The sequence below is a fragment of the Stegostoma tigrinum genome, chromosome 3, assembly GCF_030684315.1.
Source record: "Stegostoma tigrinum isolate sSteTig4 chromosome 3, sSteTig4.hap1, whole genome shotgun sequence".
Lineage (NCBI taxonomy): Eukaryota > Metazoa > Chordata > Chondrichthyes > Orectolobiformes > Stegostomatidae > Stegostoma > Stegostoma tigrinum.
Genome location: NC_081356.1, coordinates 110,872,225 through 110,890,608, shown reverse-complemented (window position 1 = coordinate 110,890,608; position 18,384 = coordinate 110,872,225). Strand labels below are relative to the sequence as shown.

The window sequence follows — 18,384 nt, the reverse complement described above, 5'->3', positions numbered from 1 at the left end:
TTTTTGTTCGTGGTTTACAGCGTCTGCAGTTCTTTTGGTTTTTATTCAAGTTAAAAATGAGCACTGTTTGCAATTAATGAGCTTCACTTTTGATATTAGAAGCCCTAACTGTAATTTTCAAATCCTCTGTGGCTGCAGATGAGGTGCCTGGAGGACTGTGAATGTTTTCTCATTATTTTAGAAAAGAGAGACAGAGAGAGACTAGGAAATTGCAGACCAGTCAGTCTAGCCTTGGTGATGGGCAAGTTATTAGAATTCTGAGGGACATAATACATTTCCAGTTGGAGAAACAGGGATAAGTTAGGGATAGCCAGTATGGATTTAGTCAAGGAAGGTACTGTTTGGCAGGTATGATTTGAATTTTTTTGAAGTGGTAGCCTGGAGTTTTGATGCGGGTAATATATTTGAAGTGACGTAGACTTCATGGACTTCAGCAAGACTTTTGGTGAGGTCTGTCCTGGCAGAATAATTAATGTAGGAGACCATGAGATCCAATACAAAGTACCATACTGGATCCATGTTGGCTGACAGGGTGGTGGCAGAGGAATGTTTCTGCAACTGGAAATCTGTTCCCAGAGAGTTTCTGCAGTGCTTGGTACTTACTGTAAGTGCCGTGCACTAATGATTTGGACTTAAATATAGGGGATATCATCAAAAAGTTTGCAGATGACACTAAATTGTTAGGATAAGTAGTAGTGGGGAGGATAGCTGAAAACTCCAGGATATCAATGGTCTGTTAACAGTGGCAGATATAATTCAACCTGGAAAAGTGTAATTGAATGCACTTCAGTGAGGGCTAACAAGGCAAGTGATTACATTATGAATGGTAGAACCTGGAAAGTACTGAGCATCAAAAGGATGTGTTTTCATATCCACCGATCTGTGCAAGTAACAGGGCAGTTAGACAAGTTGGTGAAAGAGGGATTTACTTAAAATTCTGGAGCAGAGAGTTAGGCTGGTGTTGTATAAAATGTTGTTTAGGCCACAATTGGAGTAACGTGCAGCTCTGGGCACCATGTTGTAGGAAAGATATGATTGCCTTAGAGAGGATGCAGAGGTGATTTACCAGATGATGCCTGGACTGGAGTGTGTGAGCTATGAGAAAAGGTCACATAGGCTGTAGTTTTGTTTGGAGCAGTGAATGCTGAGAAGGGACCTGGTAGAGCTAAACAAGATTCTAAGGGTGATAGGGTGGATAGGAAGGTACGTTTTCCATTGTCAGAGGGGTCAGCCACCAGGGAGCATCCATTTAAATTGAAATGCGAAACGTAGAATGCTATGAGGAGAGTTGAGAATTATATTCATTCAGTGGGTAGTGAGAGTCTGGAACTCACTGCCTAAAAGGGAGGTTGAATCAGAAACACTCTTATTGCTGTAGCTTCCGAGGCTATACACCATAAGCTGGAGTGTGGGTCTAGGGTAGTCATACTTGTGTTGATTGCTGTGGATGCAATAGGCTGAATAACTACTTCTATGCTGTGAACCTCTGTATGTCTGAGTATATTAGGCTATGTAGAATCCTGGCAGAACCCACAAAGAGGAAAGAATCAAGTGAGATAACTCGTGTTGCTACAGGAGAATTGTTTAACATTATCAAACATTGGTGAAGTCACAGACTTTACAGAACTGCGGAAATGTTCAGTCCTCTGTCTTCTAAAGCAGTGCAGTCAAGTGCCAGTGATGCCCCTGCCACCAGGCGTCCGCGCTGGACCTCACCAATACAGATGCTAACAATGGCGAGTTAGGTCCAGGTCTCGAATTCCAAAGGCCTGGGGCTCCATCAAGCAGCTTGTGCAGCGTCTTTGACATGGTGGGACTACCTGGCCTTTGGTGGCTTCTTTGGCATTGTGGTGGGATCAGCCTGGAATTCCAATGGTCTGCGATTCCTTTCGGCAGCTTCAGTGTCAGTTTTCCTTGACCTCAAGAGCCTTGGAGCTGTGAATTGAACTAAGAGGGGCTTTGTCTTAGTTTATTTTTCTTGTTTTTAAACACGTATAACTTGTTATTAAAATTTAAATGGTGCCAGAGTGTGGTGACTGAAGCACTTATCGCTGTATTTTGTTTTGTTGAAAAAGTACAAGTGACAATAAATTACTATTCTATTTTAGAAGATTTACCAGAATGATGTTGGGAGTGGAGGGTTTGCATTATAAGGAGAGGGCTGAGACTTCTTTTACTAGAACGTGGAAGTTTGAGGGGCCACCTTTATAGAGGCTTATAAAAATAATGAGGAACATAAACCAGGTGAATAGCAAAGGTCTTTTCCTGAGGGTGGGGGAGTTCAAAACTAGGTCTATATTTTAAGGTGAGAGGAGAAAATTTTAACAGGGACCCAAGGGCAACCTTTTCACACAGTGGTTCACATGTGGAATGATCTGCCAGAGGAATTGGTACATTTACAACATTTAAAATACATTTGGATTGATACATGACTGGGAAAAGTTTAGAGGGATGTGGGCCAAATGCATGCAAGTGGGACATATTTAATTTGGAAAACTTGGTCAGCAGGGATGAGTTGGACTAAAGGGCCAGTATCTGAGCTGTATGACTCTTATATTGCTGCTTTGGACGTTTGGAATGCTCTGGAAGTTGGGTAGTTACAGGGCAGTGGGGGAACAATGGTATGGTTGTCAATGGGTCTGGTGTTACATAATAGTAAGCACTTCTACTTGAAGAGGATTTATTCTTGCTATTGCGTTGACATTATAGGGAAAAAGACGTTGAACAGTTTAATGTGATACAAAATGCTACAATACAGTTAAAAGAAAATTCTCACATTTATGTGACATCTTTTTATGAACTGAGCTGTCCTAAAGCACTTTACAGCCCATGGTCTGTGATAAGGGGCTGAATAATTCAGAGATGAGACTTTGGGACTGAGAGAGAGGTAGACACTCGGGGCCAGGGGGTGTGGGAGTGCTGATGGACCAAAGAGGAAGGCGAGGTGATCGGGCCGGGGTGGGGGTGTAGGCATGGATGCGAGACTGGGTAGAGGCAGTGATTGAATGACTGACTGGCTGGTGGATGAACAGCCATGAGATAATTCCAAGATGGGTGGGAGGCTGAGCTGTGCGGGAGGGTACCTCTTGAGAAGCTCGGTCACAGCGACAGCATCACAGGAAGTTGGCACGGTGCAGACTCATGGCGGCAGCATCAGTGAGATTTTGGGCTCCTGGCAGGTTATCCTCATGCCAACTCATGGCAGGTTTGGGCCTCGTACAAGACACTGGGCATCACTAGTGGTTGCATTGGCAAGATGGGCCCAAAGTGGAGTCGTGGCAGCTGAGATCTTGGGTTTGGGCTAGTGCGGTACCCAGCAGCGTTGGTGGTGTCTATGTTGGTGAGGTCCATTGCCATCTCCTAGTGGCAAGGGCGTTGATGGAGGCAAAATATCACCTGAGGTGTGGCAACCTTCTCTCCAGTGGTGGCAGCACAGTGAAGGAGACTCCTGCCTAGCTACCAGGCTCATAGCCCATGGTGGAGCACTTTATAAGAATGACTGTAAAGTTTAACACCTTTTTTTTCTATTTTTCTGCCTTTCTGTTCTATGCTTTGGTTTATTTGACTATGTTTTAAAATGTTGCCGATCAGTGGCGATACTATACAAATACTTTCACTGTATTTTGTAACAAAAAACATGTGACAATAAGTAAATCAAAACGGGTCAAATTCTTGTGAACTGGGTTAAAACTGAAAATGTGGAGTAGATGAATTTACAGTGTCCTTGTTATTAATGATGCCCTAGTCATTCCCAGTCTTTGATACTCGTTCATCTACTGTGGAACTTCCTCTAAGATTTACTAGTTGCTACATGGAAACTGACTGAAGAAATGTCTATTAAAAAGAATGTGCTTCCATCAATAGAACAGTTTAATAAGTCAACAGAAACACAAATATTTAGATTTATCTGTCAGATCTGACAGCCCATTCATACTTAACAAGGTTTTAGAGATAAGCTTCTTTACTGCACAATCCCCTTTATAGATTAGTATTAAAAAGCAATCGTGACACATGCCTACAATAATTCTGTTTAGCCTGATGTCTATAAACCTTAATGCCCTTGAAGCTCCTTAATTAAGGACGTGCCTTAAGTTTTGATTTAATGACTTGTAAAATCCCTAATTATGGGCAAATAGTTAATCTGGGAGATTAAAGTGGCAGGTTGAAAGAAACTGCAAGATTCCTGCTTGAGTTGTAGGGTACGCTAACAGCAAGTCGATCTAAAAGAATGGAGAAAAGAAATCCTTATTAATAAGCTTGTGAAAGAAGGTAATAGATAGAGAGCGGGATCAATATCACAGAGAAGGACAAACAAGGATGATTGAACAATTGGAATTCCTTCTCAGACAGCTTTCTGTGTATGGTGTCAATCACAGGATGGAGATTGTGTATTGATATGAAAGATGAGGCTTTTCATTTTTATGCAACTTCAGGAGAAGAATGCTACATTTATATAGAACTGCTGCTGTAAGTTGATCACATGATTGGGCATTGCATTACTGCTGTCACTATGCTAAACACAAATCACCAAGTTCAGGTTAAAATTAAAAAAAAAGTCAAATAGAACTTTTAAACAATAAAATAAAGCAAAACTTGTCATGCTGGTTCTCTGAGATTCAATTCCTTTCCAGTTATTTGTGGCTTTGTTGTTTTCAACCTTTGACTATTTTGACTGGTGTTTTCTCCACATTTGTGTTTAGGTAATGCATATTATGTGGACTTTCTTTTAAAAAAAAAGGAACAATTTGAGCTTATGTGAGTAATGTACCCAATTACACTTACTATACCCAATGTCCAGTCTTTTAAGTCCAACCATCAAATCTCGCACTGAATGAATCCCCTGAACAAAACAGGCCCTCACCTTGACAGTCAAATACTAATATTCTTTGGTTGCATTTGTTCAGAACCTCAACTTTCCCTTTTAGTTATGATTTTAGTTTGTTTTGAAAAAACGGTCCCCTGAGTATAATTGTTTTAAGTACATTTTTGTGGCATAAATATCTGTCACTTTGAGAATAAAGAAGTTTTGACATTATAACTTATTAAAAAGAATTGTGTTTGAATGATGGCTAAATGAGTTGAAATTTAAAGGCTCAAAGAGCAATTCTGTATTGAGATTGAAATTTCTACAGGATCTGATCATTTCTCCTCCGATGTAACCATTCTGTGTTTGGCTATTTTCTGGCTTGATCAGATGGCTTTTAGCATTTTCTGATGTCAGCGCTTCAGATGCAGTTTTGATTTGTGCCACAGTAGGAAGCTTTTGAGTTTTAATGTATTTATTTCCTTGTCTTTCTATTATTCTGATTTTTATGAAACATTTTATTTTTGTCTTCCTCTTGTGCAGTTTAATCTATTTCCACTAGCTTCCCACATGGCCTGAAATGATGGCCGCAACGGGGGCACCATGGTGGCTTAGTGGTTAGCACTGCTGCCTCATAGTGGCAGGGACCTAGGTTTGATCCCATCCTCAGCCGACTGTCTGCATGGAGTTTGCGCATTGTTCCCACATTTGAATGGGCTTCCTGTTGGTACTTTGGTTTCCTCTCACCGACAACAGATGTGCATGTTAGGTGAGATAACAAGGTGAAGAGCTGGATGAACACCGCAGGCCAAGCAGCATCTTAGGAGCAGGGCTCTACCCCTTGTTGTCTTGGATTCTCCAGCATCTGCAGTTCCTATTATCTTTGATGCATGTTAGGTGGATTGACCATGCTAAAATTGCCCACAGTGTTCACGGATGTGCAGGCTGGGTGGATTAGCCTTGGGAAGTGCAGCGTTATGGAGTAGAGGCAGGTCTGGGGTCTGGATAGGATGCTGTTTGGAGGGTCGGATGTGGACTTGATGGGCCAAATGGCCTGCTACATGCTGTGGGGATTCTATAACCTGCATCTAGGATACTGAACTGTAACCATCAAGAAGCATTTACCATATTATGGGAATACTTTCCTTGCCTCATTACTGTTTGTTCTTTTGCCACTGGTGCCTGAACTCACCAGGCGTCAAGAGAAACAACCCTGGGCGTTCTGTTTCAACATTTCACCTTCAAGGATAAACCTCTGCTAGCTAGTGGTGTATGATAGTAAATATAAAGGGTCACAAATAATTAGCCTGTTTTTCTCAGTCTCTCATTTTCACCATGTTTTTCTTCTTCTTTGTGGTCCCGTTATATTTTTGCTGATTAATACCTACTTTGCTTGATGCACTAGGTGTCCTCACTACCATCCTTGTTCACTGAGTCTTCTTTCACTGCTGCTGCTCTGTTTCTAATAACATTTTAAAATGTTGCATGTCGGATTTATTCAGCCATTCACTCTTGGCATTGGAGACCAATTCAAATTGGAATGTAACCTTCAACTGTGGTGGATAAGTTTGAAAGTTGACAGAAGCCACATTTGACCCAACATGGCAGATGTGTTCTATATATTTTTTTTTTAAAATTGTGTTAGTTGAGTGTAAAATCCCATAGCCACTGTTTTGATTTATTCTATGAGCTATGTTGGAGAAAGGAACAGTGGGCAAGTGGTAATGTGGAAAAAATAATTATCAGTCAAGTATTAGGCCACGTTTATAAAGTTATAAACTTTTAGGGGAATCTTAGATTTTTTTAATGTGTTCCCGATGTTTGAGTAGTTTGATCTATCTCCATATTCTTGGTAAACATACTAAATGGAAATAAAGTCATTTCCTGTAGAGTGTGATGGCTCAGTGGTTGGCAATACTGCCTGACAGCGCCAGGAAGCTGGCAGGTTGTGTGGATAAACTATGCCCATAGTTTCTAGGGATGTATGGGTTAGATGGATTAGCCAATTGAAGTGCAGGTTTGTGGGTCTGGGTGGGATGCTGTTTTTGGAGGCTTGGTGCAGTTTTGAATGGGCAAATGGCCTGCTTTCACACTGTAGGAATTCCATGATTATTGATTGCATTGCACCCTGAATCACTGATTGGAATCCGGGCTCTGCTTCAGAGGATAGTGCCATTGTGAGCTACTGGTGAAATTTTTTATCGTGGAAGGGGAGTTGAGTGTAAGGGATGGTATATGCTGAGAAGATACTGGGAGGAAAAGAAGAGAGAAGTGAAAACTTTGAAAAGAAGCCTCATGCTATAAATGTATAAGCAGCTCTAGTCATTTGGACAACAGCAGGCTTGATTTTAGGCTTGCTGCTTTCATTTAATTATCGGATGACTGGATGATAGTGAACATACAGCCAGCAGAGGGAACACTTGTACCTTAACACGGGCAGCTTATACCGTGCTGCTTGGCTTTAAGTCTGGAATCCACCGATCTGCTTAGCTTTTTGACAATCTAGCTGTCTCTGTTTGAGAGCAGATGTGCTGTGCCGTATGAATTATACTTCAGAACTGTGAGATAATGAGAAGTTAAAATATCAATTCATCAGAGATTACCAGTCCATGTCAATACTCCATTTCCTGGTCCACATTTCTGTGCTAACCAAGGTCCAATTTAATTGTTTTTTTAAAGTCAGGAAACTGTGACACTTTGAAAGGTTCTTTTCTTACTTGTGAATCTATCAATATAATTCTGAGCTTAATATAAGATGTGGGTCAATCCAATTTTTCTTCTGAATGCTATTCTTTACAAATTGAAAACTGTAGATTCATGTGCATGCTGTGTTGATTTGATAAATCGTAAACACACTTACCTTGTGTAGGACCTAACTATTTCTAATGGATGTTTGATTTGGAAGTTGAGAAAAATAAAGGCCTCCTGAAACCTAATAATGCACAGGGCATCAAATCCACTAATGTAGTGGAACTTCTATTACAAAAGAACTTATTGCAGGTATTCTATAGAATGGGTGTTCTTCAAGTATGATATGTAGACAATATCTATGATGCAGTACACATAGAGACGCAAGATATTTCCTATCTGAAATAAGGACAGAATCTTCCAGTCTCCAGCTGGAGATGGCAAGGCAACTCAATGTAAGGTGATGGTACCCAAATCATAGCAAACATCTTGCTTCTCCCTCAATCACGTTCTAGGTGGCAGGACCAAAGCTTGACCACCTCTCGCTGTCCGTTTGAGGCCCTTTAAATTTTTAGTTAATGAGCCCTTCAAGATCAGTTGTGGTCCTACTTCTGCTTGGACTGTGATCTTGGCTCCAGGTGAGAAAAGAATTTGCCCACTTGACTGACTGTGTGGCCAGGCTGCTGTTTGAGAAATGTGGTGGCGTGCATGATTGAGGAACCGTATGTGGAAGAGTGGGGGAGTGGTTATTGCCCTTGCTTCTGGTGAAACCATTTATTTCCCCCCTCTGCAAGCACTTACCTGAGAATTACAGAGTCATACAGTACAGAAGAGGCCCTTCAGCCCATTGTGTCTTTCCCACCAAAGCTGTGCTAAATCTACACCATTGCCACTTTCCGGCACCTGGCCCATGGCATTGAATGTCATGGTGTATGATTCTATGATGGCGGTACTTGTGGAGACAGCAGAGAAGGGTTTCAGAAGTGAGGGCGATAACCACACCTCCTGCTGTATGGCCCTTGGAATGTTGATAGCCCACCCAGTAACAGCCATGGCTGCCTTGGTGAATGCTGCTAACCTCCGGTTGGCCAGCAGCTCTTGCTAGCTGGGATTTCTGCAAGCGGGGACTTGATTTAGGAGAAATGTTGTCTGATTTGGGGTAATATTCATCAGGCTTGCTCTGAAAGGTCAGCTGGGGTGTCTCAAACCTTTTCAGCATGTGGACGAAACACCCAATAAAAATTATCGTATCTGTGTGAAAATTTATACTTGGATAAACAGAACATGTTTGATATAATATTACTTAGAATTAGTACTACGTACTTTATAAATGCAATCATGGGGCCATTGGAAGGAAGCAGTAAAGCCCAAGTTTAATTTTTAAATGTACCGCCCCGTGTGAATACTGGATAATTTCCTACTAGAAATAGTAGGATTACTGTATTATATACAGGAAGATGTATTTAGACTGGAATTATATTAGTGTCTAGTCATAAAATAGCATTTTATTCTAAGACAGGACATTTCTGTTTATCAGTTCTTGATAATAGTTTGGTCCAAGATAGAAATTAATCCTATTAATAATTAATGTTGACATACCAATATTCTTTCAAATCATGTTGAAGCTTAATTTTAACAAACAGCAAGTATTAACATCTTTCAAGCTAGATATTTTGGATGTATTTATCTAAATGGGGGAAGATGTATCCGGCACAACATTGTGGGCTGAAGGGCCTGTTCTGTGCTGTACTGTTCTATGTTCTATTATCTTGCCACTGGCCTTTTCTTCGGTTTTTAAGCTCAAAATAATGTTGCAAACTAGAAGTCTCACTATTCAGTCTTATTTTATTAACCCAAAGGTGGCATGTGTCAATGAAAGAATGGCTCTGCTTTCTGATGTGTTAATATAGTATCTTTGAGTGTATTTTATAGACAACAGCTGCATGTGCCCTTCTTACCTGTCTGTGTATAACGGTCTATTTCACTGATGCAATACCACATCAGATGATAGATCCGTTTGTGGTAAGATTGCAAATTTGTGTATGTTTACAGAAATGCGTGTTCTTTCAGTATTTAGTGTAAATATTGTCAATGACTGAATAAGTGCCATTGACTATCTAAGCTAGATTGTGTACTGTCTAAGGTTTCTGTTCTTTCAAAGTCACGGGAAAAATGAGTGTTAGACTGAGCTTTGTTGTACTGTCAACCAGCTGTGTCTCAGCTTCTCACTGTCAAATCCAGTGGCTATCTTTGCAGACATGTCACCACTGATTCACCCTCATGTTTGACCTTGCTTTGAGCCCATTTACTGTGCTGTTGGGGAAGGGGAAAGCTGTGCTTTACATGGTTTCTGTCTCTTTCATAGCTATTTGAAGAGAGGTTGACAACATTTTTGATTTAAAGCTGGCTAGTCTGTATAAGCGAGCAGGGCTGGAGCCCACTTGCTGCTATGCACAGCAGCATTCACAGTCTCCTGAAGTTACTGGAGTGAATAACTAGAAACAGTCAGCTGACTTTCAGTCTCCAATCGGGACAGCTGTGATGTAAGTCTTTAGCAGCTGCAAGGATCAGAATTAGCATGGTGAAGTCTCTTGCACTGCAGTGTGGCCATACAGTGGAAGAAATGAGAAAAAAGCACAAGGCAGCATGGATGAGTCCAGTATTCTCAGACGTCGAGGGCTTCAGGTAAGCAGAGGTATTTTATTCCTGAGGTGAGACAGCATTCACACTATCAGCATTGATGATCTTTTGTTGCATTCCTTTAGGATGCCTAAGGAAAAGATTGTAATGTACAAACATTTGAATCTTAATTTGCGATGTACTGTTCTGGAAAAGGTGGTTCATAAAAAGGCATTAAAATCTAAATGAAGTCATTAAAAGAAAATGGGATTATGTCTCGTGGATACACTCAATTGAATTAGTTTCAGGCTGTTGTATTGCATTATTTGAAAGGCAGAGAAGAGGGACTTAAACTACTCACTGTACTCTTTAGGTGCATAGTAGCATTCAGTAAAGTTTTTTTTTGGTGGAGCTACAAGAATGAAAATGACGAACTCGTTCACATAGTAAATAAAAAACTCACGTGTTTAAATATGGATTTTACATTTCTGTGTAATAAGTGTTCGGGCATTAAAGTTCACTTTTACCTTGCACTTTGTTGAAGGTACACTTTGTTTTACTTCCGTGATTCAGAAAGTTTAGTTGTCCAATTTAATAAATAAATTCATAGTATTTATAGTAGAAATGGTGTTTCTTTAACTGTCTATGTTCTATGATGAATTTCAATTGTTACTTTATGTTAAAGTTGTGAGTTGAATAATTTTGAATTAAGTACATATTTGTTTTTTGATATGCATGGCCCATCAATCAGGTCTATAACAGTGAAAACATTTTATAATTTGATTCATGGAACTGGGGCTTTCTTTACCAATAATTTAATTCCATTACCTCAAAGTATTAATTTTTGTTGGGTTACAGTTTCACAGGTGCCTTACCCATTCTGTGCCAAGATGACCATTCTGTTGAGACACCACAGTGTGTCGTAATGACCCTGGGAAGTCATTAATGTCCAAGTCTGATCTCGTTTGTTCTTGATGTTTGTACTGTAGGGTTGCCTGTTGGTGGCCAGGAATCAGAATCTTGTCTGATTTAACAGGCACCAACCATAGTACCCCTCTTTGTCTTCTCTGCATGTTGTTCAGTTAGCTCACCAGAAACTAGTAATTAAAGTGAGCATTTCTGAGTGGTCAAGCTGCTCCAGATACTCCTGCCTTCAAATACGGTGGGAAAGCTTTTGATTTTCTTCATTCACTTGCAGTGTCAAACCTGTCTGCCTCGTTTAGGTTAGTACATCTAAGCAGATGCATGACTAAATGTTCTGTGTAGAAGTGCTAATAGTGGAATAGCACCTGCTTCAAAACAATTGTAATTTCTAGTAAGATCAGCTTTGGGACTGCATTTATATCTGGTCTGAAATTGAAGAACCCACGTAGAGTACAAGACTGCACTTTCCCTCGTGTCACTTTCCCTCATGTCTTTGATCACTGAGCCCAGAGTTGGGGAATATGATTACTTTCTTTTAAAAATGGATTATATTTGCAAAGAGATAATGGGAACTGCAGATGCTGGAGATTCCAAGATAATAAAATGTGAGGCTGGATGAACACAGCAGGCCAAGCAGCATCTCAGGAGCACAAAAGCTATTTTAACCTCACTGCGAAGCCTCTTCCAGGGATGCCTAACCTGAAGAAGTTACCCTCCTCCCTCCGGAAGCTTTTGTGCTCCTGAGATGCTGCTTGGCCTGCTGTGTTCATCCAGCCTCACATTTTATTATATTTGCAAATCCAACTTTGGCAATTAGGTTTATCTTAATTACTGCTATTTATATGTGAAATACACAATTGGCAGGACTCTGCAGCTTCTATCAGAAAGAAAACTTTTTTTGTATTACATAGATGGAATTCCCTACTTTTAAACAAGCGACTCAGTATAAATCAGATAAAAGACAGATGGTGATCCACCTACCAAAAACATAACCTGTAGGTGTCACTTGAACAAGGTGTGGCATTTTATACCAGGGGTCAAAGCCATTCATACAGATGAGTTGGCTACAGGAATAAGCTAAATGAACCTCAGCTTTTTGATCATCACCATAGCTTGCTTTTCTTTTAAATGCTGTGCTCCAAATGGTATACAAATTAACTAGAATACATGTTTAGGTCTTGCTATTGAGATATGTATATTTGTACACAGGAGTATCATGTGTGTTGCCTGGGAATCAGTTGGCAGGTTTTACTTGCTGTGCATCATTAGCTGGAATTTTGTGTGCCTGGTATCATTTACTTTGCATCTACTGAGTTCCTTCTAATTTAAAATATGTGCAAGGCCAATTACAGAAAAAAATCATCATAATCCTGATGCTTGACTGATGAAGAAAGTGATTTTGAGAACGTACAAGTGTGCTTTTGTCTTCTAACCCTTAGCCAAGTCTAGGTGAATTTGGTAATAAAATATTTATGGCTATTGACAATAGAAGTTCACTGTGGACTGTTCTAGTGAATGGGAAATTTTGTCTTCCTGAACTGCTCTTCTATGACTGCTAGCATTTTAATGGAGAATTGCATGAGTCAAACATGTGGAGAACTGGTAGCAGCAACATTCAGTTGCATGTGACAGAAAAGTGATTATCTTGTAGAGCAGATTAAGCGGCTTTCATGTGTCATTTAGTGATGCTAACAGTGAAACTGATTCGTAGCTTTGGAATTCTCTGGTGTTCATAATAAAATAATTCTGCTTGATGGGTAATTCAAAGGGGAAAACGACACTCAGCAAAGATTATGTAAAATCGGTAGTTAATGTGGTAATTAAATAGTTCAGTTCCATAAATCTGCTACAATTCAGTTTAACTTTTGCAGTGTGTGCAATTTAGCAGTGATGCCTAAGTGCGAATAGAAAGTAGTTTTCCAGCAATAGGATTGCCTCTCAAATGTTTCCCCCACTCCTGTTAAAGTGTAGTCTACTCTTAAATTATGTAAATCAAATATTTTGACATGCAATTTTTTAACTCTAATTTCCTGCTTATCATTAAAAATGTTAGATCTAGGCTATATATTCTCAGGGTCAACATCAATGAAAAAAGGAAACCAGAGGGGTTCTATAAAGGGTGTACCCCACCCTGCCAGACCATTGCCCAGACAATGAGGAGAATCTACTGTATCTGTATGAAGAGCTGTATGTGTAAATCCACATGTGTATTAATAGGACATAGAACATGATAGCGCCCTTGATGTTGTGCCGACGTGTGAAACCAAACTGAAGTCCATCTAACCTACACTTCCATTGGACTATTCCATTGTCATCCATATGTTTATCCAATGACCATTTAAATGCCCTTAAAGTTGGTGAATCTACTACTGTTGCAGGCAGGGCATTCCATGCCCTTACTAGTCTGTGAGTAAAGAATCTACCTTTGACACCTGTCCTAAATCTATCACCCTGTCCTAAATCTATCACCCCTCGATTTAAAGCTATGTCCCCTCGTGCTAGCCATCACCATCCGAGGAAAAAGGCTCTCACTCTCCACCCTATCTAATCCTCTGATAATCTTGTATGTCTCTATTAAGTCACCTCTTAACCTTCTCTCTAACGAAAACTGCCTCAAGTCCCTCAGTCTTTCCTCATAAGACCTTCCCTCCATACCAGGCAACATCCTGGTAAATCTCCTCTGCACACTTTCCAATTCTTCCAAATCCTTCCTATAATGCGGCGACCAGAACTGTACACAATACACCAAGTGCGGCCGCACCAGAGTTTTGTACAGCTGCAACATGGCCTCAAGGCTCTGAAACGCAATCCCTCTACCAATAAAACCTAACACACTGTACGCCTTCTTAACAACCCTATAAACCTGGGTGGTAACAGGTAAATATGTCACCATTGACGATAAGATTGGTCAGCTTTGCATTTTTATTTGGTTCACCGGACAAAAGTTGACATCATTTGCATTTTACAAGTTGTTCTCATTAGCCTCTTGCAAAGCCTTGCGGTTTTCTGTTCCATTCCAGTGTTACAGCCATGCAGGGTAAGTTACTCAGTCTGCGTGCATTAGCTTTGTCATCATTTCTGCCTTCAGTGTTTGCTGTTACCTACTACCAGTCAAGAAAAATGGAAATGTTACTGGTCAAATTTTCTATGACCACTCTGAAAACTACAACTTGATCCTGAGAGTTCTTCCTCGATAACAACAATGATGTATGTTTAAATAGTGCCTTTAACATAGATAGACGTGCCAAAATGCTTCACAGAAGTGTGACCAGGCCATAGGGAATGATATTGGAAGGGGTGACTAAAGGTTTGATTGAGAGATTGAATTTAAGGAAGGCCTTCAAGGTGAAAAGACAGGTTCAGAAGTTGTGAGATTAAATTTTGTTGGTGGTCAGATGTTTTGAACAATAAGTGCAAGTTTCAAAACAGCTTCTTGCCCTGTATATCCAACTTGAAATAGTTTGATTGGAAACATTTTTCTCACTATTAGCTGGGAGACTTCCAAACTGAGTCTAGGCTTTCTTGATTTCTTGTAAGTGAAAATATTAAAATTATATAAATATATAAAAAAAGAGGTCAGTACAATGCTAGCTCTAATGCCCATGTGTGCAATAAATTACTTACTCTTAATTAGCAGTTATACCATTTACAGTGTGATGCATGACCAACTCGTGTCAGTGTTGGTTAGGGATTGAAATCTTTTGAGAGTGTTAGATCAGCCACTATCATATTAAATGGCACAGCAGGCTCAAGGGCTGAATTACCTACTCCTCTTGGCCCTTGTGTTCTAACTTACCACTCTATATCACCACACCAGCCATGACCACATTGTATTAATGTTTCAAAATTGTGACCCTTTAGATAACAAAGCCACACTGTGTGGACTGCAACCTTCAGGCACAAGGAAGAGTGCCACTGAGTGAGCTAACTTGACAAATCTAATTGGTACAAGTCCAGCATCCCACCTACCTACCCCAGCCTCACCCCTCCTCTCTCTATTTATTTTGGAGCTCCCTTCTCCCTTCCCCCATTTCTGAGGAAGGATTCCAACCCGAAACATCAACTTTCCTGCTCCCCTGATGCTGCCTGGCCTGCTATGTTCCTCCAGCTCTGCACTATATTGTCTCTCACTCCAACATCTGCAATTTTTGCTCTCTCTCATTAAATCCTTATGATTGCCTACACCACCGTAATGGATGATATGGGCATGAATCACAGTGATCTATTAAGGACGGTTATACAGTAGATGTGTATTTTTGGAGTAGGAGGAGGATTTGCTTATGACTGATGGGGCAACTATGTGCAACTTGTATAGATAGAGACATTAACAAAATGATGAGGTGTCTCTACATTTAAGTTTGGTTTCAGGCTTGTATCAACCATGACTATAGATCTTTTTAAAAAAGATTTAATCTTTATTTATGACCTAATTCATATATCAACAAGACAGCAATGTTACAATAGCAGTAACAAGACACTGCATTGCGTTGATATGATGACCTCAGCAGTGGTGATTACCTCTACCCTGATGCTGCTCTTCTGTGGAGGCTTCAGTGTAATGCTTAGCCAAGCTATACACCTTCTCCCTTTAGACTCATTCTTGTCAGCGTCGTTTGACAATTCCGTTGTAAGCTCCTTTTGTTTTGAAGTTTTCCCATGAATTTCATTAACACTTCACAGGGGAGATGGTACTGATGTGCTTGGAATGGACTACATTTAACCCAGCATATTATTTGGCTTTCTGATGACTGTTCAACTCGAGGAACCATCTGATTTACATGTCCACAGATCCTTCTTTATTTGAACAACCCGAGCATTCCCACACAGGCGTCTACTTGCTATCTAATTTGTTCCCACGTCACTTCAAGAATCCTAGACATTGATTAGTTATTTCAGAATTTTGTAGTTTAAAGCTATATAAGCTACACTTTTTAGATGAGCAGGTAGCATTTCTCTCCGTTTCAATTGGAGCAGCAACAATATTTTGCACCAATGGGTCTCCCTGCAGAATCGGTCCCCTCAATTAACCCTTCCTATCCTAGTCTTTGACTTTTACCTAATACTTTGCAATTTTTTTTCCTCACTGGTCTCTTCACCTTCATTATTATTTTCAACCAGTGTTTAATATAGATTTGACACCTTACTAGCAACACATAGAAAGAATAAAAATCTTTTCTTCTTTTAATTATCTTGAGCAGTGCCTGTATAGTGTGATGCCAAGAGTAAGATTGGCTTGTATGCATGCTATAGTGATCATTGTTGAATCTAGCTGAATTGTAAGTTGGCAGGATTTGATGTAAGTTGTGGATGTCGATAGCCAAAACTGGTGATAAAATGAAAACAAATAATTGTGGTTGCACCTGAGAACAGCCAAATAGAGTTAATGTTCAGGTCAATAGTCTGCCCTTAAAGCTGGACAAGGGAGTTTAAGAAAATGAAAGGGTAGAAACTAGGGGAGAATCTGTAATACAGTGAAAGGTGAGATTAAATGATGGAAGGGGCGGTGATACAAGGCAAAGGGATTGGTAATGTAAAGGAACAGAAGATGTGCTTAGAGGAGGTGTAAATAGAAGTATGAACAAACAGAAGAAAGGAAAAGGAAACAAAATTGGGCCAAGGTTACGATCTGAAACTTTTGAACTCACTATTGTTTCTGGAAGTTTGGAAAGCATTGAATTGAAAGATGAGCTTCTAGCCTGGAGCTTTGCTGGAACATTGCAGGAACACTGCCAGAGGCTGAGGACTGAGAGGTCTCAGTGGAATCAAGGTGGAGAATTAAAAATATAGGAGATCTGAAGCTTGGAGAGACACATGCACTGAGCAGAGATGTTCTTCAAAGTTAGATTTTCTCGTTTGAACTTCCCTGTGTCAAGGAGATTGCACCATGAATGGCAAATGCAGTATCCTTTATAAGAAGACGTAATTTAAGCTTTGAGAACTCAGATAGTGACAAAAGAGGTTAAAGGGCAAATGTTGCATCTCATATGGAGCGTGGTGTGTGGGAAGAATAGAGGGTTGTTGGGTCGGATTTAACAGTGGGTCAGGATATTGCAGAGGGAATGTTCCCTTTGGAATTCTGAAAGCAGACGAGAGCAGTGGCATGACACTGAAAATAGTGGCAGATCATCAAATCTCAGCTTGTGTGCCATTGACACTATGTTCCACTTGCTTATTACGCATTCTCTGTGATCTACATCCATACCTGCCAGTCGTCTCATTTCAAATTCTCATCTTGTTTTTCTTATCTCTATCATCCTGTAGCAATATATCCATCCACACCCCTTCTAAAAACACCTCTTGTGAATTCATTTCCCCTTCAAATCCATTGCCAGTTTCAAATAGAATGTAACTGAAGCACAATCTATCTTCTTGGGTGGAAAGAAGCAGCCCAGAACATTGTTTTGAAGAAGAGGAGGGGAATCTTTCCTCCTTGTTCCCTGACCAAAATTAATCTCTCAAAACAGACAGGAAAAGGTTGTTTATGGGACCTTAGCTATATGCATAGGCTGTTGAGTTTCCTACATTATGATATTAAACATGCATCAAAAAGTAGGTTTCATTAGATGTACAGCACTTAGGTATTCTGAGATTGAGTAAAGCATTATGCATTTTTGTTTTTCAGTATATATTGGCATTAAAAATAGAATAAAAAGAAGAATATTTGCAACAAGTTTGCTGTAACATTTTGAAAAGCATGTTCTGTATGCAGAACTATGATGGGCCTTGGGTGATCATTAGATGGATGAAATGTTTTGGTATGTAATAGACGGCAGTTATGATAGGGTCGCATTTATTACAGCCCGAGGAGAATCCGATAGAAATCTTTAGCTGCCAATACAGTTAGTTAATGACTAACATTGTGAAGAGTACTGGGAGTGTATCTTGTTTGAAATAACTGTTTAATCTGAATTTGCTTTGTGGGACGTGGAGAAGGGAGATAACAAAATATTCAAAGCTATTTGGAATGGGATGCATTCAACCTGCAGAAGCCAATTTGATGGAGCCATCCAGATGATTTAAAGGATTAATTTTAACCCATTGCAAAACACTATAATACAGTCTCTGAATAAATCACACGCAGAAATATTGACACATTTCGAAGGCACTCCAGGTCTCTGTCAATTTGTCTTCATTTCTGTGTTTATCGATAAGTATTAATTTATGATAAAAAGGTATGTAATCAAGAGCGGCTTAGAATGAATCTGTAAGATTTGCAAAGATATTTTATGAAATGATGAGCGAGAATGTAAATTATTCATAAAGCTGACAGCATCCAAGATGAAATGAAAATGAATATTTTTTTCCTGAGCAAAGCTTGTAAATGCAGTCTTTAAAATCTCATTTTTTAT

General features: G+C 39.9%; 1 protein-coding gene across 5 annotated transcripts in view; it reads left to right on the top strand.

Annotated features, from left to right (window-relative positions):
• The window catches only part of LOC125450809 (microtubule-associated serine/threonine-protein kinase 4-like), a 457,413-nt gene that overhangs the window by 155,630 nt on the left and 283,399 nt on the right, over positions 1-18,384 (top strand). Inside the window, exon 1 of one of the 5 annotated variants that reach the window (XM_048527030.2) lies at positions 10,065-10,177. The exons of 3 other annotated variants lie outside the window; for them this stretch is intronic. In XM_048527030.2, coding sequence (XP_048382987.2) covers positions 10,071-10,177 — 107 coding nt within the window. In that variant the 5' untranslated portion in view covers positions 10,065-10,070. Of the gene's footprint in view, positions 1-10,064; positions 10,178-18,384 lie in introns of those variants that run through there. One more of the 5 variants, XM_048527028.2, reaches the window with a different exon arrangement.